A 23,973-nucleotide genomic window follows, 5' to 3' on the forward strand; every position below is an offset into this window, starting at 1 on the left:
GAGGGCAGCAGTCAGCGCCCAGCGCCCAGGCCCTCCGCCTTGGCCCCGCAGGCCCCTCGTGACCCCCGCCCCGGCACCCCGCCACCCCGGCACCCCAGCCCTTCCCCTCGGGTCACCCTCCTGCCGCTGACCTAGAGCTCAGCCTTTTCACACCTCAGCGCTTCTGCTAAGAGTAATCTACAAAAACCACCATTTCTCAAGTTTCTGGTCATTCTAGCAGCCTTCCTTTAGTTTTTTTGTTAGCGTGCACCTTTTGCTTCTATTTCATTTTACCTTACAGGTTCTGTTTGACCCTCAGCGCCGTGCCGTGGGGGTACGGGCCTGGCCTCCCATTTCTCGGGCACAGGGCAGATGGCCCAACTCCTAGCAGGTGCTCAGTGACCAGTTGCCGAGCGAAAGTGCCGCCTCGTATTGCTAACCTGCCCTGGATATGCTCTTACCTGTAGGCTCCCAGAGGACAGAATCTACCAAGTACTAGTTTTGAGGATTTATCCTCGGATTGTCAGAACAGCCGCTGGCTCTGCTAGGTCAGCCTTCTGCACCGCTGTATCCCCACTCGCTATGCGCCCAGAGCACACAGCGAGCACGCAGCATGCTCAATTAACTAATTCAAGGCCTCGGGTTACCTGGGCCCATTCACCTGTTTGCTTTATCCTTCCAACATCACCTCCCTCTGCAGCATGGGCCACCTTCTCTGTGTGTAGAACACCTGGAGGGAAATCTGCAAAGTCCCTTGGGAACCCCCAATGTTAACAGGAAAAAAAAAAATAACACACCGTCTAGATGGGTGATTGAGCCAGAATCTTGTCCCTTGAAGTTTGTGACTCCCCCACGATGCTGGGCTTGGGAGGGAGCAGCTTTGCTCTCTACTCCAAAGACGAACACACACAGATCCTCCCCCTAACATCCCCTGTTCACTACTGAACGGGACCTGACACAAGGTTTTGTGGGTAAGGAAGTAACAGAGAGAGGACAACTTAAAATTGGCCACTGGGGGCAGCTGCTTTTAGAGCCCACAGGCCTCAGGATGTCCTCAGGGGGTCCCCTGACTTCATGCCTCCTTGGAACCCGCGCTTGTTATCACCCAAACATGCAGGCTCTTTAGAGTCCAGACCCAAAGGAACTCTGCCTGGCAGGAGGAAGATGTTCCTTTCCTACCCCTTCCTAAAATAGGTCTCTTTCCCGGGTGACTGACAATGGGAACGTTCAATCCCTTTTACAGATATACACCCTCAATTAAAGGGGATGGCCTGTATCCTCTAGGTGTCCACTGAAGCCTGAAATGTCCCTGGCGTACTGTAGACCCTGTACAAACCACCTGAATCATTCAAATATGTTTCCCTCAGCACAGAAGTTAAGACAGGTTTCATCACTATCCTTTGTTCCTGGATGGAAAGTTAACACTGTGTACTGCTCTTGACTTTGACCCTTCCTTCTGCATCTTTCTTTCCTCTTCCATAGTTTTTAAAGTGTGGCACCTTGACATACACTTCTACTGGCTATGTGAACATTTTGTGGTTAATCACTTCTGGGATACTAGACCCTATAAAAGAAAACAAGTATTTGGATTTTATTCATCTGTAGCATGTACTAATTGTATAATGTATAATTCATGGGAGAGCTCAGTTATATAACTTTTATTATATATTTTGAACAAGTAGTAAGGCACAATGTTAAACTTACACAAATACAGCAGTCAGCACCAGGTAACACAAAGACACGAAGGACAGTTTTATAACAGACCTCATCTGCAGAATATAGAAGGTTTGTGCTGCTGCTCTGACTGCAGACAAGCCTTTCAAAGCAGGCCTCCCCACCAGTGGTACCAGAACCACTAGAACCACTAGAGGAAGCTTTAAAAAAAAAAAAAAAACAACAGATTCCTGTACTCATACCTTAAAGATTCTGCTTCAGAGGTTTGAGGGAGAGCCTACAAATCTCTACTTTGGAAAACTCCCTGCGTGACGTACATAGATGTAAGACCAGGCTCTGAACTGCTGATGCAGTTCACAATAGTTTTTGATTGGATCTGGGCAGCTGAGATTAGTGAAACCACAGATAAAACACAATAACTTTTTTTAGACCCTGAAAGTACCAATTAGGCAGTGGGTGTTGAGTTTTACACAGGAAGCATTTCTCCGGCATGGTCATGGTTTGAGACAGCTGTCAGCTTTCCCCAGGTCATGGATGGCCTTATTATCCAGCAGTTCTTTCTTCTTGCCGCTTGGGCTCACTGCGTTGTTCAGCATTGCCCTAACCACAGTCATCACTGGCACAGAGTGCCCACTGGCCCAAGATTCTGGTAGGGAGCCAAAGAATTTCCTAACCAACCATTCATTTGGGCGTGATTCTTGCCTATCACACAGTAGAACTCTAAAGAGAGAAAGAAAAGCAGAGCAAGAGATGGTTTATTGTCTTCAGACCATACACAGTGTTTTGAACTGTAAGTACTCACCCGGCCAAATTCATGGTAAAGCCCTAATCCCCAGTGTGGGTGTATTTGAACACAGTGCATTTACAGGGATCATTAAGATTAAATTAGGTCCTAAGGGTGGGACCTTGATCTGATAGGACTGGTATCCTTACAGAAGAGGGAGAGATATCAGATACCTCTCCACATGCACACAGAGGAAAGACCATGTCAGGACACAGGAGGCCATCTACAAACCAGGAAGAGAGGCCTCAGCAGACACTAACTCTGATGGCACTTCTAGCCTCCAGAATTGTGAGAAAGGAAATTTCTGTTGCTGATACCTCTCAGTCTGTTATGGCAGCCTGAACAGATTAATACAATGGGTGAATGGTTTCATTTGGTGAATGAAGAGGATTTTTTTTTTCAAGGCAGCAAAAGCCACCCAGAAAATTCCAGACTACCCTGAACCTGGCACCAACAAACTGTCTACTCTTTCCTCCAAAGCCAGAAAGTATGTTCTTCAGAGAAGCAATCCACCTCCAGCCAACTTCTTTCATATCTTAGATATCTTAATTGTCAGCCTCTTCAAATAGAAAACTAACTTCTAGGGAACAACGAACAGTGGTGTGCTGTTAGGCAGTATGAAGACTTACCCAGGCCTGAACACAGAGTAACGATCAAATTGTAACTCTTCAACCCTAGCTTCCACTTCTCCCTGGTAATAAAAACCACATTTTAGTATTTAATCAAGAAGACCAATTTACTGTAATGCTTAAGAGGGAATAACTTGGGGTTTTGAAGATAATCTGCTTCTGTGGGTCTCAATAATTTTAAGTATCCTTATCTAGAATTTGAGATTCTGGGAAGTTAAGGAACAGATCGTTTATCCTGATAGGCAGTAGAGAGTTAAAGAAGATGTCCTGAATGAGAGGATGGCTACATAGTCCAGCCTCTCATGTGACTGATTTTAAAACAGATCTAGTGAGTAAGTAACATGTTAGGAGTGCGACCATAAATGAATAACCTCCCCTTAGTCTAGAATTAGTGTTGCAAGTTGATGAACATCAACTTTTTGTTGGTAGTTCCAAGGGGTCAGAAGACCCACAGATGTCTTCCTAACAAATTCCCATCAAATTTCAAGAAACAGTGAGATTACATCCATATGATGGTTTTAAACTAAATTTGTTAAACCATGAATCTTCATCCAGGCATCTCTAAGAACAGAAATGCTCGAGGAGCTCAGGCCATAGGGGCCTTGTAAATTCAGTGGCATGCTCCCCTCTTTCTTGGCCTGTTCATACTATTCATTTGGCATTTCACCTGATGTATCACATAATCTTGGGTAGCTTTTTAAAAAACCTTCTAAAAATTAATTATTTTCTAGAGAGCTGTGCCATCTTCACCACAATCTAAGTTTAGAATTTTCTTTACCCCCCTCCCCGCCCCGTCCTAGCCAAAAACCAATTAGCACTCACTCCCATTCCCCTCCCCCAAGCCCTAGCCAACCATTAATCTCTCTGTCTCTATAGATTTGCCTATCCTGGGTATTTCATATAAATGGAATCATACAAGTTGTGGCCTTTTGTGACCGGCCTCTCTCTCTTTTAAAAGAGCATGTTTTCAAGGTTCACCCACATTATAGCATGTATCATGCCTTTTTACAGTTGAATAATATGCTTTTCTATGCATATACCAGATTTTATTCATCTATTCATCAGCTGATGGGTATTTGGGTTGTTTCCACTCTGGCAATTATGGATAATGCTGCTATGAATATTTCATATGCAAGTGTTTATTTGGACAAATCTCTTAGCTTTTACAAAGATATGTTTTGTCTCTATTAGCAGGTTCATAGAAGAATTAACATAGCAGGCTAGACTCTTAGAAAGGCCTGCTTGCAAAGTTGACCTCTGGATTGTGTCTGGGAACTTGGATTTCAGGACCATCCCATCATTACCTAACAGATAGGGTAGCTTACAGTGCCTAAACTATCTGTACAATGGGCTTATGCTGAACACCTGCTTTCCTTTTGGAAGTTTGTAATTTTTCCAGGCTCAGGGTGACAACGTGATTGACCCCATCAAAACTCTGAACTCCAGGGCTCAGGGGAATTTCTCTCATTTTCTCAACACTCATTGCTGAAGAAATTAAGCATGTGTGACTCTACTGAGAGAAGACTCTGGGAAGCTCTTATCTATTTCTTCTGGACTTCATTCCATGCACCCCCTCCCTTTACTGACTTTGCTTTATAGCCTTTCGTTGTAATAAATCACTGCTGTTAATATAACTATGTGCGGAGTATTGTGACACCTATCAAATTACCACACTTGGGGCTAGGCTTGGGGAATCCCCAAACAAGCAGCTTAGAGATACCTTGAGGGCAAGAGCCATACCCAATAATAAACAATCATCTACTCTGGAAAAGTTTAAGAATCATTGCCTCAAAGTCTCTTCTAATACTGATTCCATGCTGCTATTCAAGATCAGAGCTGTCACAACTCATTTCATGATTACTAGATAAAGAACAGGGGGAAAGAAGTTGGAAATTATCTTTCAAATCACTCCTGTTTACTAAATATATCCCTGCAAATCAGTCCCTGCCCTATAAAAAATGCATAATATAATGCACTTAATGCATTTATTTCTGTATTATTTAGCATTTTACATTATTTAGTATTGCCAATTAGCCAGGGTGCTCTAAAGTATTTGAAAGATAGAAATGTGCACCAACCTTAACTTGCAGGTATAAAAAATTGCTTGACTTATCAGCTCCTTTAGAGGACAGCAAGTTAAAATGTTTGCACCCTCCAGCTTTTGCCAGCTCCGCAGACTTGAAGACATAATCTCGATCGACACGAACAAATCCTTCCTGAGGGGGAGAAGGATGTGAGTTATTTCCAGAAAGCTGTGAGTTCATCTTAAAGATTACTACTCAGGTTGGGTGGCAGGCTAGGAAGCCTGAGGGGGAATGGAGATCTAAATAAAATGCATCCAAGCATAGACCCTGGGAAAGGTTCCAAGTGTGATCCTCAGGATAGACAGACCAGCTTTGGCAGCAAGGCCAGTAAAAAAACAAGGATGGGGAAAAAAAAAACAAGGAGACTGACTTTGAGATATAGACACCAAACAAATCTGCAAGGAGAGAAAGGAACAAGAAGACCAGGCTGAGAAACGGCCTTAAATTACACATTTCTATGTCTTTTTATGACCTTTCAATTCTTGACTTTCTCTGTGTCAGCTCTAATGGGCAGGGGTCTCAGGGTATAGCCAAGAACTCTAACCCAGCACTATCAGAACAAAGTCTATTTAATTTCTAATTTTTGTTTATGTTTTACAACATACCTCACATATCAGTAAAGAATGTATCCTCACTTTTTTTTTTTTTAATGGCAGATATATAATCAAGAATGTGTGGGGACCCCTGGTCTAGACTCAGTCCAGTGAGGGTAGTTAGTAGTAGGGTCTTTCTTCTTAATTCATATCTCAGCATCAATGTATGCCCAGGACATGATAAGTACTCTAAAAATATTTAAATGAATGAATTAAAAGTCCAATGAAAGCAGAAAAAAGGCAAATCCAATTAGAGAGAGGGAGGAAAACAAAGAGCCAAATGGCAATAAATAGGAGGAATGGGGAGGATGGTGCAAACAACAGAACGTAAACTCATCTCCAGGACCTAATATGGGGGAACACATGTGTGTACCGGGACAAGAGAATGCTACTAAGCAACAGCTTCTCAGGACCACCACAAATGCTGGCATCCTCCAACTCCAGAGCGCTGGGATGAGTCTTAAAGCCTAGTGAAGCTGAACTTCATAAATACCCACAACTATGTGATGAGGTTTTCTATGACGGTTCCAAATCTGAAGACTTTACCACCCTAATGATTTTTAAAAGTTTGTAAAAAGATTTTATTTATTTATTCATGAGAGAGGCAGAGACACAGGCAGAGGGAGAAGCAGGTTCCCTGCGGGGGGGCGGAGCCCGATGCTGAACTTGATCCCAGGACTCTGGGATCACAACTTGAGCCAAAGGTAAGATATTCAACCACTAAGCCACCCAGGCGTCCCCCTAATGATTTGTCCTAGGGTACTTATTGATCCTAAATGCTTTATTTCATAAGAAGATGTGTGTCTTGTACCTCAGGAATCATCACATCCAACTCCTTCATTAGGGAGATGTGAAAACAAGGACCAGTGATCTGGTGACCTTCCGGCTAAGAAGAGAAAGCTGGGAGCAAAATGCATATTCTTGACTCCGAGCAGTGCTCTCTATTGGACCCCTCTTCCTTCTTATCTCACAATGCCTCTAGCTAACGAGAAGGACTCATTCATAACTGGGGTGGCCCCATAAAGATGTCCACGTGCTGATCCCCATACCTATGAATATGTCAGGTTACACAGCACAGGGGAATTTAGGCTGCAGGTAGAATTAAGGTTGCTAATCAGAGGACTTTAAAATACGATTATTCTGTATTATCCAACTAGGCCCAACGTAATCACAAGAGTCCTTAAAGGTGGAAAAGGGAAGGAGAAAGGGGAAGAGCTATGTACACAGAGTGACAGGACTCAGTCCCTTGTTGCTGGCCCTGAAATGAAGAAGAGGAGCATGAACCAAGGAATGCAGGCGGCCTCTGGATTCCCCCCAGAGCCTCCAGAAGGAAAGAGAGCCCTGCCAATACCTTGATTTTACCTCAGCGAAATCCATTTCCAATGTCTAACTTATAGAACTGTAAGATGATACATTCATGCTGTTTTAAGCCACTAAATTTGGGACCATTTGTTACAAAGGCAATATGAAACTAAGAGTTTTCAGTTTTAAAACAATGGGCCCCTAGCAACCTTCTTCAAACTTGCATGGAAGATCATAAAAGAAAACATATTCTAAATACAGAGCTTGATGAATTTTCATCAACTGAACAGCCTCTGCAAACAACTCCCAGATCAAGAACTAGAATGTCACCCTTACCCCAAAAGCCTCTCCTGTCCTCCTCTGTCATCAGTGCCATTTTTTAACCACACCTACTACCTGCAGGGCAGGGTTAGTTTCCCGCAAACTTCACGCTTTACCCACACATCACCACCATCTCCTTCCCCGTTGTACACCTGCACGTTCAATCCTCACAGCAGACCCGCCTACACCGTGATTCAGCTCACGATGCTGCTTTTACACCAGTGAGAGGCAACCCACGTTTACTACTCAGCTCATCCTGAGAGAGGGATGGGATTCTCCTCAGAGCCATCTTCCGAATTGAGATTTTACATGTGCTGAAAGTGTGCCAAGAAAAACAGTCCAAAGGGACACAGAAAAATCCTAAAGCCCTCGGCTTCTCTTCCCCATCTATTTCTTCCCCTTGCTCCAACTCCCCAAACTCTGATTTCAAGAACAGGTTCATTATTCACAATGAAGTCACAGAGTTGACTAGTGAAATAAATTCCTTTTCGTCTTTGCTGCTGTTGAAGCACTACTTCTTAGAAGCGGTATCATAGTTGTCTCTGTTAAAATGCGTATTCTTTCATCAGCTTCTTTAAAAATAAAGGAAAGATTCAGCCAATCACAAGTCCCTGGACCGACGCTGTCTCTCTCGCTTAATCCAGGGCCAGTAAAGGGATAATTTGATTAAACGGAGACCCTAATTTATTTGGCTTTAGTTCTGGATCAATCTCTCCTTAATAGAGTCCTGCCATCTCCAATTGTTTGATGAAAATTAAAGTGACATAAATGCCATGGGACTTTTTCAATCTGATTAGTCAGCTAAAGCACATCAATACCACCCTAGCCATCAGACTCTGGCGTCCTTCCTTTCACCGGCCTGGCTAACAACTGACAGCCACTCGGTGAAGGACGAGCACCCACGCTGCTGCGGAGACCCCCACACTTAGCCCGTCATCCCTGCTCAATGGGTTCCGTTGACAAGGTGCCCACACCTTTCTCCACCGCTGTTCTCTGGACAAAGCTAAATATTGTTTTATTAGCAATCAATGGCTGTTAATCCAAAATGATTTCGCAAATCCTCTGAGCCCCCAAGCTGATTATAAATACGCATTTTTCCAAGCCCATAAATTTTGAATTTCACTTCCCCCCACCCCGAGGCATGGCCTTTTGGCTGGTGAATGAAACTCAAAAGCAAAGGGGTCAACGGCTTTCAGGGACTTAGAAACCAAACTTAAACACGGACCCCGGTGACAGACTTGGACATACCAGCACACACGAATTTTCTCTGCTGTGAGGAAGATGCCATTTAGAGATGGAAGGAAGCTATCTTTAAAATCTTAACATCCTTTCTTGTTCTCTAACGGCGCAAATAAAAAAACAATAGAAGAAACAAGCAAAAACAAGCTACTTCATACAACACAATTTTTCAGAAAAAACATATTTAGTTTCCCTAACCATATGGCAAGGGAAAAGACATCTCTTCTGAGAGCATTATGTTCATTCTGTTGCAGTGTCTGTATGATTCTATAGTCAGTGTGTCTTACTTTAAGCTAGGAATCAGAGTTCCTTCTAGAAAAAGGAATTGATTAAATAAGTTCCCGCTATAAATTTCCTTTGCCAGCACCTGCTCAAAAGATTAAGCACAATATAATGTGACTCAGCAGAGAGATCTTCACAGGCTCCATAAATATCAAGGAAATAAATTCTCTAATTACTCTTTAAATCTTATTAAAATCCAAAGCTACTAAGTATTTCTTCTAATCTTCTTTACACATGCCTGAAAACTAGGGACATGCTGGCTTAAGAACCTCTCCTAACGAGGTATTTTAGCCCTGATGGGCATGACCAGAGAGCACGTCACGATGACTCAACATCCGGGGGATCTTTCTCCAAGGAGGGGCGATCTGTCACCCTGTAAAGAGGCCCACTTAGCCATATTTCTGCTTCAGCTTCTGTCTCCTTTATTCCTGTTTCAATCCAGCCCTGTAAGTTAGACTAGAAGACAGATGCAGACAAACAACAAATGGTACGTGAGACCCTGCTTGCTTGTGTTTCTGGAGAGCATCTCTATATGTTTGACATACAGCAGTGGAACCCAGATCTTGGTTAGAGAAAAGTCCGGATAGAAAAATAAAACAGATAACTGAGATTTCTTAGTCCATCTCTACATTCTTACAAAATGTTTCCATTTGGGGCATTCTTTTCTCTGTGTGATGGAAGTCAAAGAATTCTACAGGCCGGGATCCCTGGGTGGCGCAGCGGTTTGGCGCCTGCCTTTGGCCCAGGGCGCGATCCTGGAGACCCGGGATTGAATCCCACGTCGGGCTCCCGGTGCATGGAGCCTGCTTCTCCCTCTGTCTATGTCTCTGCCTCTCTCTCTCTCTATCATAAATAAATAAAAATTAAAAAAAAAAAAAAAAAGAATTCTACAGGCCAAAGGGGACGCAGTGGTCACTTGTTTCTCAGTAGTGAGAAGAAGGCAGCACCGGCCCATGGGAGCTACCTAGCACCTCCCAAGTCCCTGGATACAGCTATTTGGTATCCAAACAGAGCCTCAAACCATTCAGGGCCCTATGACTTCACAAGCCTCATCCTAGACATCGAATCAAACAGTACAGATTACAACAGGAGACAGCAAGCTTTCCCTGTGAAGGATGAGAGAGCAGATACTTTCAGATTTGCGGGCTTCTTGTACAGTTACACAGCTCTGCCATCATGGGACAACAGCAGCCACAGGCAACACAAAGTAGTGAGAACAGCTGTGGTTCCTTACTTATTTATGGATACTGAAACCTGAATTTCTTATATTTTCACATGTTGTGACATATTATTCCCCTTTTGACATTTTCTAGCCATTCAAAAATATAAAAACATTCTTAGCTCAATGGGCTACCCCAAAATAGGTGGGCTGTATGTGGCCCACGGCCTATGGTCTGCAAGCCCCTGGATTAGAAGAATGTTTCATTAGAATCAGAAGCCAGGGATCCCTGGGTGGCGCAGCGATTTAGCGCCTGCCTTTGCCCAGGGCGCGATCCTGGCGACCCGGGATCGAATCCCACGTCGGGCTCCCAGTGCACGGAGCCTGCTTCTCCCTCTGCCTGTGTCTCTGCCTCTCTCTCTCTCTCTCTCTCTCTGTGACTATCATAAATAAATAAAAATTAAAAAAAAAAAAAAAAAAGAATCAGAAGCCAGGAGACCCTAACAATGCCCAATGGCTGCTTTGAACACATGAACAACATTGTCCATTCAACAGAATCCAAGAAGCTGGACTGTGAGGAAGCTCGTGGAGAGATGAAATTGTATTGCACCGCCTCAAACTCACTAACCACGTCTGTCTCTGAATACAAATAAGGGGGAAGCACTAGAGTCTCAGTGACATCAGTGAGTTTCTGCTCCACACCCCAGGCCAATGTAGATCTGGTTTTCAAAGGGCACTTCACCCTTCACTAACACACAGGTTTCTTACCCATACAAGTGAAGGCCATCTGGGACTCCGGTACCTAGCAGAGCAGCTGGAGAGGAAGACTAACACATCCTAATGCCTCCTGAAAAAGCAGGTCCAACAAGAGGAGGGTTGGCTGCATCTGAATCTCCCAAGGAGCTTGCTAAAAATAGTTGCCAAGCTTCAGCCTTAGAGATTCTGACCCAGTAGATCTGGACTAGGGCCAAGTAAGGAAGCCGCAGCACTGATTGGCCAACTGGGGCCTGTAAGCGTGAAAAAGGAGATCAGCATCTAACAGGGCTAAACGAAATGGTTTTCCAAACAGCTGGAAAAGCTAACAGATAGTTTCAGGGACAATCTGAGTAGACTGAATTTTACGGGTTATAATGTTTTCTCCAGAACTCATATAAAGTCGTGACCTCATATAAAGTAGTACCTCATAATGTAACTTTATTTGGAAATGGGGTCACTGCTGATCTTATTAGTTAAGGTGAAGTCATACTGAGTAGGGCGGTTCTGCACCTACTTGGACTAGTGTCGTTATAAAAAGGAGACATTTGGATGTAACCACATGCACACAGGAAAAATGCTAACTTAAAAGACACAGAGAGAAGGTGGTTATCTATGAGTCAAGGAGAAAAGCCTGGAACAGTTCTTTCCCTCACAGCCCTCACGGGGAACAAGACCTGCCAACACCTTATCTCAGACTTCTAGCTCCTAGAGCTGTGAGACACTCAACTTCCGTTGTTTAAGCCAAATTCACACACTGAAGATCAAAGGGAAATAAGATGGCTACCCAGAGGGTGTGGATGAGACAGAAACCCTGAATTTCTTGAAGTTTTTCTCTACTGAAAAATGATGTTGCTGAGGAAAAACATGGGACGTTCCAGTTATGAAACAGCTACAGAATGACACCAGGCTTGTACAACCTTGCGGTATCCATCAGATGAGGTCTTTTTTCTATAGAGAGGGCTGCCAACCAGAATACCAGGTAGGGTGAGCTTGGAAATTCACAATACCCCATTGAACAACTATCAGTACCTTAGTACCCAGCCACTTGTGAACTGTCATCTCTTTTAAATTGCCTAAAGTTATCACAACCTCCAAACTTTACATTGCATCCAATTTAAATTAGTATCAACTTATTAGTTGGCTTTGGCTCCTTAGTTTTTTTCTCTTATTTACACATAAATACTTTTGTCTTTTCAGACTGATTTTGGAGAACAAAAGGTATTGAATAGCCCAAAGGGTGGGGAACCAGCTCCATTAAAAAAATATTCTGGATAGGGAAGACACCCGATTCCTCTGATTAAAATTCTGTGCATTGGAATACTACTCAGCCATCCAAAAAAATGAAATCTTGCCATTTGCAATGACATGGATGGAACTAGAGGATATTATGCTAAGCCAAATAAGACAATCAGAGACAGACAATTATCATACGATCTCACTCATATGTGGAATTTAAGAAACAAAACAGGATCATAGGAAAAGGAAGGGAAAAATAAAACAAGACAAAATCAGAGAGGGAGACAAACCATAAGAGACTCTTAATCATAAGAAACTGAGGGTTGCTGGAGGGGAGGGGATTGGGGTGGGTGGGGTAACTGGTGATGGGCATTAAGGAGGGCTTGTGATGTAATGAGCACTGGGTGTTTTATGCAACTGATGAATCCCTGAACTCTACCTCTGAAACTAATAATATACTCTATGTTAATTGAATTTAAATTTTTAAAAATTGCTTTACACAATTTGAATGCAACAAAGCAATTTAGACTTTTTCTTGGAGTGCCCTATAATGAGATTTGCCTTATTGCACAAAAAGGAACTGCTCTAGGCCTAATGCAGTGGTTTTTATTTTGCTGAGTCACTGCCAGAATCAGGCTGGCACTTGAGACAGTTCAACCTGCAGTGTACTAAACAATAGTTTTGCAATGTTTTTTAGAGGGCACGCTGCTTGTGACTGTCCCTGGGATAGAAATGACTGTACTAGCTGCTGAGCAGGAAAATGACCCTTTCTAGGAGATACAATATGCCAATTCCTGGGAGAGTCAGACTTCTCTATAATCCATGCTTCCCAGCACAGAGCTCAAAACCCAGCTGGGTTCCAAAGTGGACATAACAGAACTGCAGAACTCTGGTAAAGAAATACATCCCTACCAAAAGCATAAATAGAATTATTCTTTGGATCACCAGCAGGGCCAGAGAAATACATCTGAGCTATACTCCTTAGTTGGTATAAACCAGTAGTTCTTAACCATGTGCCCTCCTAATGATTCTGATACATGGGCCTGTTTATAAATCTATGATAAGGTTCCATGGCAGCATCATAGACCTGCATATTTAACAGACACATTTAGGGGCTTCTGGGTGGCATCTGACTCTTGATTTCAGCTCAGGTCATGATCTCAGGAATGTGAGATCAAGCCCCACCTCGGGCTCCTCACTGGGCATGGAACCTGCTTGGGATTCTCTCCCTCTATCCCTTCCATCTCCCCTCACCCCCAACTTTGTCTCTTGTACCCTCTTTTAAAAAAAGGCATTTTTAGCTCCAACAATCCTCTACCAGAGAAATAAACTACAGTCAAGATATAAATTAAGATGTATTAACACTTGCTGAGGATCTATGTAGTAAGCGATGACTTTTACCCAGATAGTAAACTATGCCTTCTGGACAGAGGCCAATGCAATTTAGAATACCATTAAAAAGCAAATAAAAATGTGGATTAGAACAGTTGTGCGTCAGTCAAAGCTGAATCACCCCTGGGGTTGAATCATCACTGAAGGCTGACTCATCACTAAAAGCTAGCTAAATCGTGCTCTTCTGACGTTCTATATCGTAAGTTTAAAACTTGGCATGAAAATAGGTTGAAACAAATCATTTATGTGAGAGAGAACGCTTTAAGTTTAAGACATTTATAATAATAATAATAAAAATAAGCGTATTGCTAACAGCATGAGCCAGTTCCTTTTACTCAGACATCGTGGTTTGCCTTAGTCAGGGGATGTAGTGACAGCAATATTTGCAAAAGGCAAGACCTTGAAAATATTATGATGTCTCCAGGACGAAGGCCTGAACTCACGGACTAGTTTGAAGGAAAGAAGAATGTATCAGTACCATTCAAAGTATAGCAAAGGCTAGGGAGGCATATGAAATCTGAAGTGATCAGAACTTATTTACATTTAAGAACTACAAATGTAAAGAAAAAGAAAGGTAAGCAAGAAAGCAAGCAAGAAAGGAATCTTTGACACGACCAGTCAGTGAAAGGCTAAGGAGTTGATTTCTTCCTTACCGCCCCAGCTTTTTTTCTGGTGGTACCCAGGCAACAAAATCCAACATCATGACCTTGAAAGGCAGAAGCGTAGTCATCCAACTTTTCAAAGTCCACCACTTCTTGATTCTAGACAACAAGGACACAGCTGTATATAACTTGATGTTATTAGAAAAGAGAGAAAAAAAAATACCCCTCTAAATGTAAAGAATAAATTAGAGAACATTACTGAAGAGGCTGCTCCACTTACCGTCAAATTTTGCAAGCTCTTTGCTCTGGCATCTCTTTCTCCTGCCAGTCTCCTATCTTTTCCATGTTAGTCTATTTAGTGGGGCAGATTCCTAGGGCATGGGAATTGCGATTCCACATTGTGCTTCTTCTACTTAGTAAGAAACCTCTGAGAGAGTTAGAGCCGCACTGGTGCAGAGTGGCAGAAAATTGGGGCATTAGATATTAAGCACGGAAATGCTTAATAATTTACTCAATTTAATAAGGCACTGAATGGTTTTTAAAACCCATGATCAAGTGACTGTTACAGATACTGTTTACCAAATAGATACTTTGCTGGGAGACAGATCAAGCTTAGCAATATAATTAAACAGAAATTAAATTAAGGAAAATGCATCATCATAAAAAAATTTTGCAAGCTCATTTTTTTCCCACTAAAATGCAAATAATCTGAATTCAAAATCAACAATGCACTTAGAGGTCCACGATACACATGCTTGAATTATAAGTGATTCAGATCTTTAAGGTCAGGTTCAATTATAATTTTCTATCTGGAAAAATAAAAGACCTATCTATACTATCAGGGATACCAATCAAGTTTAATATTGGGGCAAGGAATGGTGTTTGGAATCTCAGACCTAGGTTCAACTCCTGAGCCTGCTACTTACTAAGCATGTAATTCTGGTCAAGTTCTTGGCCAAGTCATATGTCTCAGTTTTTTTAGCCATAAAATGTGAATGATAATCTTTCCTTCAGTTCAATTCATGAACCACCTGTGTTAGAATCAGCCAGTGATCTTTGATGAAAAGGCATATTCCTAGGTGTCGCACCAATACTTCTGAAGCAGAAAATGCATTTTTAATAAGCGTCTTCTGTAAGTCTCATGCTGACCCCAATTTAAGAACCTCCACGGAGGGGTGCCTTCCTGGGTGGCTCAGTCAGTTAAGTGTCCTCATCTCTTGGTTTTGGCTGAGGTCATGTTCTCAGGATTGTGAGATCGAGCCCAGTTCAGCGGGGAGTCTACTTCTCCCTTTCCTTCTGTCCCTCCCCGCCCCCCTCTTGTACACTCTCTCTCTCTCAAATAAGTAAATAGAACTTAAAACAAAACAAACAAAAAAACCCTCTATGTAACCTCGTAAGTTTACTGTGGAACTTTAAGATAGATTGAGAAGTTCCCATCATCCAGGAGTTCAAATAAAATGTAGTTTTCCTTCGCTATCACCAGTTCTTTGAAAAGCATTTCCCTGGCACTGTGAGGAAACAGCACTTTCAAACAGCATTTTCTTCATGCTGAAGAAAAAATACGTTCCCAATAAGTGCATAACCAAAAGACGTGCCACCGAAACTGGATTATCAAAGCACACAATTCAATTTCAGTTTCTAATTACCAAAGGTATTTGACACACTCCATGAAGCCAGACGATAAACACCACATATTAACTAAGTCTGAGCAAAGAGGGCCATTTTAAAACGGGAAAGTCCTGATGGACATAAGGTAAATGCAAAAATCACCTGACCATGGACCTATAGGGGTGAAGAACATTTATTTGTGAGACCACTTGTTTCTAGGAATATTCCACCTGTGAAGCCTATGGGACCGGCTTCTATAATTGTGGGGTCTCAGGATTACATTATAGTTCCATTTACTGCAGTTCACAACACCCTTTAAATGGGTAAAGGGGGCAGCCCGGGGGGGCTCAGCGGTTTAGTGCCCACCTTCAGCCCAGGGTGTGACCATGGAGACCCAGGATCGAGTCCCATGTCAGGCTCCCTGCATGGAGCCTGCTTCTCCCGCTGCCTGTGTGTCTCTGCCTGTCTCTGTGTGTCTCTTATTAATAAATAAAATATTTTTTTTTAAATGGGGAAAGGAATCTTCACAAAGTGCAGATTTCAAATATTTAGGGGAGATCTAGTATATCATTTGGTTAACCATGGAAGTGTAAGTGACAGTGAAGACAATGTTCCGCTTACATCCACTAAGGCTGCAGCCCTGGGAAGTTAGGCTGGGCAATTCTTGCAACAGAATAACCTCACCTGTATTGCCATAGACCTTGCCTGGTCAAGAAAACAAGCAAAGTGGTTGAGAAAATGGCCCATGGTTACAGGACTGTCCCTAGAACCCAGCTTGAACGGCCCCAAAGCTTGCTTTTTACCGTCTTCCTAGGCCCCATCACCAGCCAGACCGGCCTTCTAAGGGTCTATATTGGGAGAAAGGTGTGCCAGTGGTCACACCGTGAGGGCGGAGGCCAACTTGCCCAGCCCGGGCTGCAGCTTCCTGGTCGGGACGAAGGCCAACCTACCTAACCCGGGCTGCAGCTTCCTGGTCAGGGCGAAGGCCAACCTGACTAACCCGGGCTGCAGCTTCCTGGTCGGGGCGAAGGCCAACCTACCTAACCCGGGCTGCAGCTTCCTGGTCAGGGCGAAGGCCAACCTACCTAACCCGGGCTGCAGCTTCCTGGTCAGGGCGAAGGCCAACCTGACTAACCCGGGCTGCAGCTTCCTGGTCGGGGCGAAGGCCAACCTGACTAACCTGGGCTGCAGCTTCCAGGTCAGGGTGGAGGCCAACCTGCCTAACCTGGGCTGCAGCTTCCAGGTCGGGGTGGAGGCCAACAACCTGCCCAGCCCAGCTGCAGCTTCCAGGTCTGGCAGAGGCCAACCTGCCTAACCCGGGCTGCAGCTTCCAGGTCGGGGTGGAGGCCAACAACCTGCCCAGCCCGGGCTGGAGGCCAACCTGCCAAGCCGGGGCTGGAGCTTCCAGGTCGGGCAGAGACCAACCTGCACAGCCCGGGCTGCAGCTTCCAGGTCGGGACGAAGGCCAACCTGCCTAACCCGGGCTGCAGCATCCTGGTCGGGACTAAGGCCAACCTGCCTAACCTGGGCTGCAGCTTCCAGGTCGGGGTGGAGGCCAACCTGCCTAACCCGGGCTGCAGCTTCCAGGTCGGGGTGGAGGCCAACAACCTGCCCAGCCCGGGCTGCAGCTTCCAGGTCGGGACGAAGGCCAACCTGCCTAACCCGGGCTGCAGCTTCCTGGTCGGGGTGAAGGCCAACCTGCCCTAACCCGGGCTGCAGCTTCCAGGTCCTGCGGAGACCAACCTGCCCTAACCCGGGCTGCAGCTTCCAGGTCGGGGTGGAGGCCAACAACCTGCCCAGCCCAGCTGCAGCTTCCAGGTCTGGCAGAGGCCAACCTGCCCAGCCCGGGCTGCAGCTTCCAGGCCGGGTGGAGGCCAACAACCTGCCCAGCCCGGGCTGCAGCTTCCAGGCCGGGTTCTCACACCCCCTTCCCGGCCAGACTGCGATCACCTCTCCTCCGCCACGGGCCAGGCACCTTCAGCTGTAAGGCCTGAAAATACATTGAGCCAGAATCATCGCCAAGTGTATTTTTGAGTCCCAGCTCAAATACCCACCACATTTTTATAAGCTTCCTCATCGAAGGTGAGCCTTCTCCGGCCAATGAGCGTGACTTTGGAAAACAGGTTCTGTTCCAAGATTTCTCTTAAGAGCACTCTGCCGGTTTCCCCGCTGGCGCCCAGGATGAAGACGGACTTATTCTGCATCCTGAAGTCTTCTCGAAGCTTCGGCAGCGCCGGGGTCCCGGCCATGCTACGGAAATGACATGAGGGGGGCTGGTGGGGGGTGCGGAAGGGGTGCCCGCGGCGCGCCCTGGGGAACCGGAGTGTGCTCGGCAGGGAACCTGCTTCCCCGGGGAAGGTGCTGAAGCACCTGCAGGGCGGGGCGCCGAGCCCACCTCCACCTCCCGGCGGCCCCAGCGGGAGCTGCGCCCAGGTGCACGACACCCACAGCCTCGCCCCGGCCGCACGCCCGGGCCCTGCGCGGAGGGGTTACCTGCAGCCGCCCCCCGGGCCCGCGTCCTCACGCCGCAGCAGGAGCAGCGCGGCCACCAGGGCCGCCGCCGCCGCCGCCGCCGCCGCCACCGCGCCCAGCGCCGCGGGCCCGGACGTCAGGGCCTCGCCCCTCCCCCGCGGCTCCCGGCCCCCGGGCCCCATCGGCCGCGCCCCTCCCGGAGCGACCCGGGGCTCGGGGGTCGGGCGGCTGAGCCTGCGCGTACCCGCTTGCGGCTTCCGGGGACTTCGCGGAGCCGCCGCCTCCCCCCGCCCGGCGGGGGGCGGGGCCGGGAGCGCGGGGGCGGGGCCTGGAGCATGAGGGGCGGGGCCGGGAGCCTGGGGGCGGGGCCGGGGCGGAGCCTGGAGCATGAGGGGCGGAGCCTGGTGCCTGAGGGCGGGGCCGGGAGCCTGGGGCTAGGACCTGGAGCCTGGGGGCGGGGCCGGGAGCCTGGGGCGGGGCCTGGAGAGGAGCGGGGCCTGGAGCCTGGGGGCGGGGCCGGGAGCCTGGGGCTAGGACCTGGAGCCTGGGCGGGACCGGGAGCCTGGGGCGGGGCCTTGAGCATGAGGGGCGGGGGCCTGGAGCCTGGGGGCGGGGCCGGGAGCCTGGGGCGGGGCCTTGAGCATGAGGGGCGGAGCCTGGAGCCTGGGGGCGGGGCCGGGATCCCGGTCTGGGGCGGGGCCTGGAGAGGAGCGGGGCCTGGCAGTGCTGGGAGACTGGGGGGCGGGACCGATAGTCTGAGGGGCGGGCCCTGGAGTATGGGGCGGAGCCTGGAGCCTGGGGGCGGGGCCGGGGCCTGGGGCGGGGCCTTGAGCGAGAGGGGAGGGGCCTGGCAGTGGGGCTGGGAGGCTGGGGGCGGAGGCTGGACCCTGGGGGCGGGGCCAGGAGCGTGGGGCGGGGCCTTGAACATGAGAGGCGGGGCTAGGGGCGGGGCCTGGCAGTGGGGCTGGGAGCCTGGGGGCGGGGCCGAGAGTCTGAGGGGCGGGCCCTGGAGTATGGGGCGGGGCCTGGAGCCTGGGGGCGGGGCCGCCAGCAGGTGCGCAGCGCGGGCCAGGGTGGGTCGCTTGGAGAGCGCTCCCTAAAGGTCATTGCTCCCCGCCACCCTCTGCCTGCCTTCGTCCCCGCCAAGGCTAGGCTCGCCCTCACCCATGGCCTCAGCCAATAGGCTTGACCTCCGCTGGTCTCTCTAAAACGTGTCCTTTCAGTTGCGTGTACTGGACATCTCTATCTCAAGTTCACCACGTTCAAAACCTTAACCTTTCCCATCCAAGCACCCCCAACAGAAATGAAACAAACCTACTTCTTGCCTCTCTTGAGTGGCCTCGCTGTGCCCATGGGTTGTCACACTCCTCACTCCACTCTCTCCTCTCTCAAGTCAGAAGTTTGGGCTGTGCCCTTTGACTCCTTTTTCCTGGCTTTTCCGCAGCGCGGTTCATCACCAAGTCCTGTCATCCTATCTGCCTTTCAGATTTCTCTTGAATGATTCTTGCACTCACTACTGCTCACCAGTATAACTGGTTTCCCTGCCCAGGTCCCAGAGGGTGAGCCAGGGTGATCTTCCACACCTGATCCTGTGGTTCACTCTCCCAAGCCCAGATCAATGGTGTTTAGAAGGTAACAATCCATACTGGGCGTGCCCCTGATCCTGGAAGTTCTGAACAGGAGTCAGAATCACAATAGAAATCTGAACAAAGATAGATTGTGCTGAAAACATTGGTTATTTGGAGCTGTACTGTATTCAAACTCTATCCCTAATTTGGGGAATTCCAAGATAAGTGAGAGACAGGACCCCCACCTCCTACTCTAGAAGCCAAGTGAAATGTTTGTTCCTTCACCCAACTTCTTGGGAATTGTTATATGCAGGTGAGACCTGGGCTCAGCTCATCAGACACTGCCGTCCAGATTTTTTTACTTTTGGATGAGTAATAGGGTGGAAGCCTGAGATAGGGTTGGGCTGGGTGGGGCAAAGGCATACCATAAGGGCATCCCCGATCTGTCAGCCAACTGATGGTGTGATCATTTCTGTATGACCTCCTTAATTCCTGCCTGTTTTCAGAACCTATTCTTTATAGTTTCTGTTATTCTTCCAAAAATTTCGTTTTCTGTTTAACCAGAGCTACTTTCTCTTGCTTACAATAAAAGCCTTGAATGATACAGGGTGATTCATTCCCTGCAGTGGGGAATGAATGCCTAGACCCTTCCCTTTGAGTCCCTAAATCTCTTCTACTAAAATGCAACTTAATATCTTGCCAGCTTAATATCTTGCCAGCTGTCTCAAGAATTCATTCATCAAATCTCTTGCAGAGATTAACTTTCCTGTAGTGCCCTTTCTTCCTTTTTTCTTAGTTATAATTGCTACACAATTTAGTTATAATTGCGACACAATAAGACGCACAGGTCCTAACATTTCAGTTCCATGATTTTAGACAATTGTGTATACACATAGGTAACTTACCTAAAACAAGATACAGAACATTTCTGTCATCCTGCAATCATACCTTCATTCCTCATTCTAGGCAATCCCTCTCCATCCCAGAAGCAACCATTTCTGATCTCTATTAATACAGATTAGGTTTGTCTGTGACAGAACTTCATTAAATAAAATCATACAGCACATACTCTTTCATGCCTCAAGTTTTTCTGCTCAACACAATGCTTTAAAGACTCATCAGTATTATTTGTAGGGCTACATTATGGCCTTCACGAACCCTAGTGACTTCATGGACCCCCTCCTTTTTTTTTTGAAAGATTTTATTTATTTATTCATGAGAGACACACACAGAGAGGCAGAGACATAGGCAGAGGGAGGAGAAATAGACTCCCTCCAGGGAGCCCGATGCAGGACTCGATCCCCAGACTCAGGATCATGCCCTGAGCCGAAGGCAGATGCTCAACTGCTGAGCCACCCAAGCATCCCATGGGCCCCTTTATTAATTAAAAAAAAAAGACTTTATATCATATAACCGTGTTACTATAACAGCAAATATATTTGTAATATATATTAGTAACACGTTTTTTTCTTCAGCCTAAAAGTTCTTTTTTTTTTCCTCCTGATTTTAAAGAAATTAGAGTATTGTCATGGGCCTGGGCACTATGCCTGCTGTGCCCAATGGGTAAGCCAGCCCTGGTTGTTTCAGGTATCAGTACTTTGTTCCTCTGTATTGCTGAGGGCATTCCATTGTATGAGTATCCTACAACATGTTTCATCATTCTCCTGTTGATGGACACTTGGTTTGTTTCTTGGTTTTGGCTATTATGAATAAGGCTCCTGTGAAAATTTCTGTACAGTCTTTTTGTGGATACATGTTTTCATTACTCTTAGGTAAATATCTAGGAGAGGAATGACCAAAAAGCTCACTTGGGTGAACGTACCATTTTATTTTCCTGCGTAGTCATTTGGCGAACATTTAATGATCAAATGGCTCCTCGTCTTTCTTTTAGCAATAAAATCCTAAGTTATATCTGACCACATGGCTGTCCATTTAGATTCTATATTTCCCTGTATCACTTGCAAGTCAGTGTGACCGTGTGACAATGTTTTAGTCAATGAGCGACAAGCAGAAATATGTGCTCATTTGAATCATGTTTTATTTTATCTATTTTTGCCTTTATTTTTTAAAGATTTATTTATTAATTTGAGAGAAAAAGAGCATAAGTAGGCAAAAGGAAAGAGAGAGAAAGAAGCCTCAAGCAGACTCCCTGCTGAATGCCAAGCCAATCACAAGTCTCGATCCCATGACTCTGAGATCATGACCTAAGCTGAAATTAAAAGTTGGAGGCCTGGGATGCCTGGGTGGCTCAGCCAGGTAAGTGTCTGCCTTTGGCTCAGGTCATGATCTCTGGGCCCTGGGATTGAGCCCCACATCAGGCTCCCTGCTCAGCGGGGAGTCTGCTTCTTCCTCTCTGTCTGCCCCTGCTTGTGTTTTTTTTCTCTCTCTCTCTCTCTCAAATAAATAAAATCTTAAAAAAAAAAAAAAGTTGGAGGCCTAACCGCCTGAGCAACCCAGGCACCCCTTGAGTCATATTATAATAAGGAAGTTACCTGCTTTCCCTTCACTTTCCCTTTCCTCCTATCATTAGGGCAGAATGTGATTGTGATACACTCTAAGCCAGTGAGCCAGCTAGTGAGCCAGTTATGATTATGGGAACAAAAATACCCTAGAAGATAGCAGAGCAAGAAGTTAGAACCTGAGTCCCTGGATGACTCCCTAGAACAGATACTTACTCTGAACTGCCTGCAATCCTGTGGGCACTGGGAGAGAAATAAACTTCAATCATGTTGGAGCCACCTTAATTTTGTTCCAGCAGCTTAGCCAGCATTTGCCTAATATGAAAGCCTTTTAGTCAATCTTGTCAGTGGATACTTACTGATTTTTTAATGTGAGCTAAATACTGTGCTAGGCACAATAGATTTTTCAAAGATGAATCAGATGCCAGATAAATTTACTCTCGTCTGAAAAGGCAAGTTATGAATACTTGAGGAGCTCAATAAAAGTACATGTTAATATTATTAAGCATCCTCAGGACCTTCATAGGGTTTTGCACATGCTAAATGCCAAGTGAGTATACAGGCAAGAGATGGAAACTCAGAGAAAGACAAGCCCATGACTTTCCTTCTCTGACAGTTGGCAAGCATCAAGGCCTTGAGATAATGTGACATGTTCTAGGCTACCAGGGCAACAGGGCCACAGGAGTCCATGGCAGATGGGAAGAGAAAAGCATAAGGGAGGGGGGTAAAGGGAACATAGAAATGTCCTGGGCCAGAAGACCTAACTGCCAAGTCCAGGTTTACTTAAACAAAGTTTGTTCATTTATCTTGGCATCCATTTTGTTATCTGTAAAATGGGAACTGTTTTATTATGTTCATTTTGCTCCAAGGAGCAGAGACTCACCCATGCTAACTTGAATAAAGATGGTGAATATGGGGACATCTAGGTGGCTCATGGGTTGAGCGTCTGCCTTAGGCTCACAGCGTGATCCCAGAGTTCCGGGATCGAGTCCCGCATCAGGCTCCCTGAGGGGGGCCTGCTTCTCCCTCTGCCTGTGTCTCTTCCCCATTCTCTGTGTCACTCATGAATAAATAAAATCTTTTTTAAAATGGTGAATATTATAAGTATACACATATTGTGTAAGGGAGATAGAATCTTATAAAAACATGAAAATACCATCTACTATAGGATCAGGCCTCAGGGAGACAGAACTGGAAGGTAGTTCTGTGTTTAGGTCAAATGGAGATTCTTTAGGATGGGGGACCCATGCATCTTCACTTTACAGCTGTATTTTTAGTTATACCTTAATTAAGAGTCATTCTGTTTGATGCAACTGAAACACCAACTTAAGATGTTTGGAGCGAAAAAGAAAATAAAGTGGCTTACACAACTGAAAAACTAGTGTATGTGACAGTCTCAGCCATAACCTAAAGTCAGGTCTCAGCCAAAAAGGGCAGGACTTGGTCCCTTTGGCTCCCTTGACTCTGGTCTCCTTCACGTTCATCTTCTCTCAGACTCCACAAGATAACCTGAAGGCTGTGAGCAGCTCCAGCCCTTACCCTCTTTTAGCCAGGGTCAAAGATAGGAAAGATAATGGCACTCCAAGTAGCCAGTCTAGGGTAAGTGCACTAAATGGACGGAGTTAAAAAGATCAAAGGTGGGAGAAGGGATAAGTCGCCAAAACTTAGAGAGGACTATCTCACAGGAGCTGTGATCTTCAGTGGAGGAGACCCTAACTGAGAAGTCAGGGGAATAATACTCCAACCTTCCTCTTCTCCCTCCCTGTGGTCTCCTGTTGGTACTCGTAACTGAATGGATTCTACTAAAAGTCAGGGGGAACTTACTGTGCAGATC

The 23,973-nt window shown here is 46.1% G+C and overlaps 1 protein-coding gene across 2 annotated transcripts; it reads right to left on the bottom strand.

Moving 5' to 3' along the window:
- Positions 1–1,622: 1,622 nt before the first annotated feature.
- HTATIP2 (HIV-1 Tat interactive protein 2) lies at positions 1,623–18,423 on the bottom strand. 2 transcript variants are annotated; one of them, XM_077866212.1, is made up of 6 exons: positions 18,357–18,423; positions 17,695–17,890; positions 14,084–14,191; positions 5,145–5,282; positions 3,067–3,128; positions 1,623–2,373 (listed from the first exon to the last, which is right to left on the bottom strand). In XM_077866212.1, the coding sequence occupies exons 2-6, from the start codon at positions 17,887–17,889 to the stop codon at positions 2,148–2,150; spliced, it is 729 nt and encodes a 242-aa protein (XP_077722338.1). In that variant the 5' UTR covers position 17,890; positions 18,357–18,423; the 3' UTR covers positions 1,623–2,147. The 2 variants fall into 2 exon arrangements, with proteins under 2 accessions (XP_077722338.1, XP_077722337.1); XM_077866211.1 differs by lacking the exon at positions 18,357–18,423 and adding an exon at positions 18,134–18,287.
- Positions 18,424–23,973: the final 5,550 nt, after the last annotated feature.

This window comes from Canis aureus, chromosome 23 (assembly GCF_053574225.1).
Source record: "Canis aureus isolate CA01 chromosome 23, VMU_Caureus_v.1.0, whole genome shotgun sequence".
NCBI classification, from domain to species: domain Eukaryota; kingdom Metazoa; phylum Chordata; class Mammalia; order Carnivora; family Canidae; genus Canis; species Canis aureus.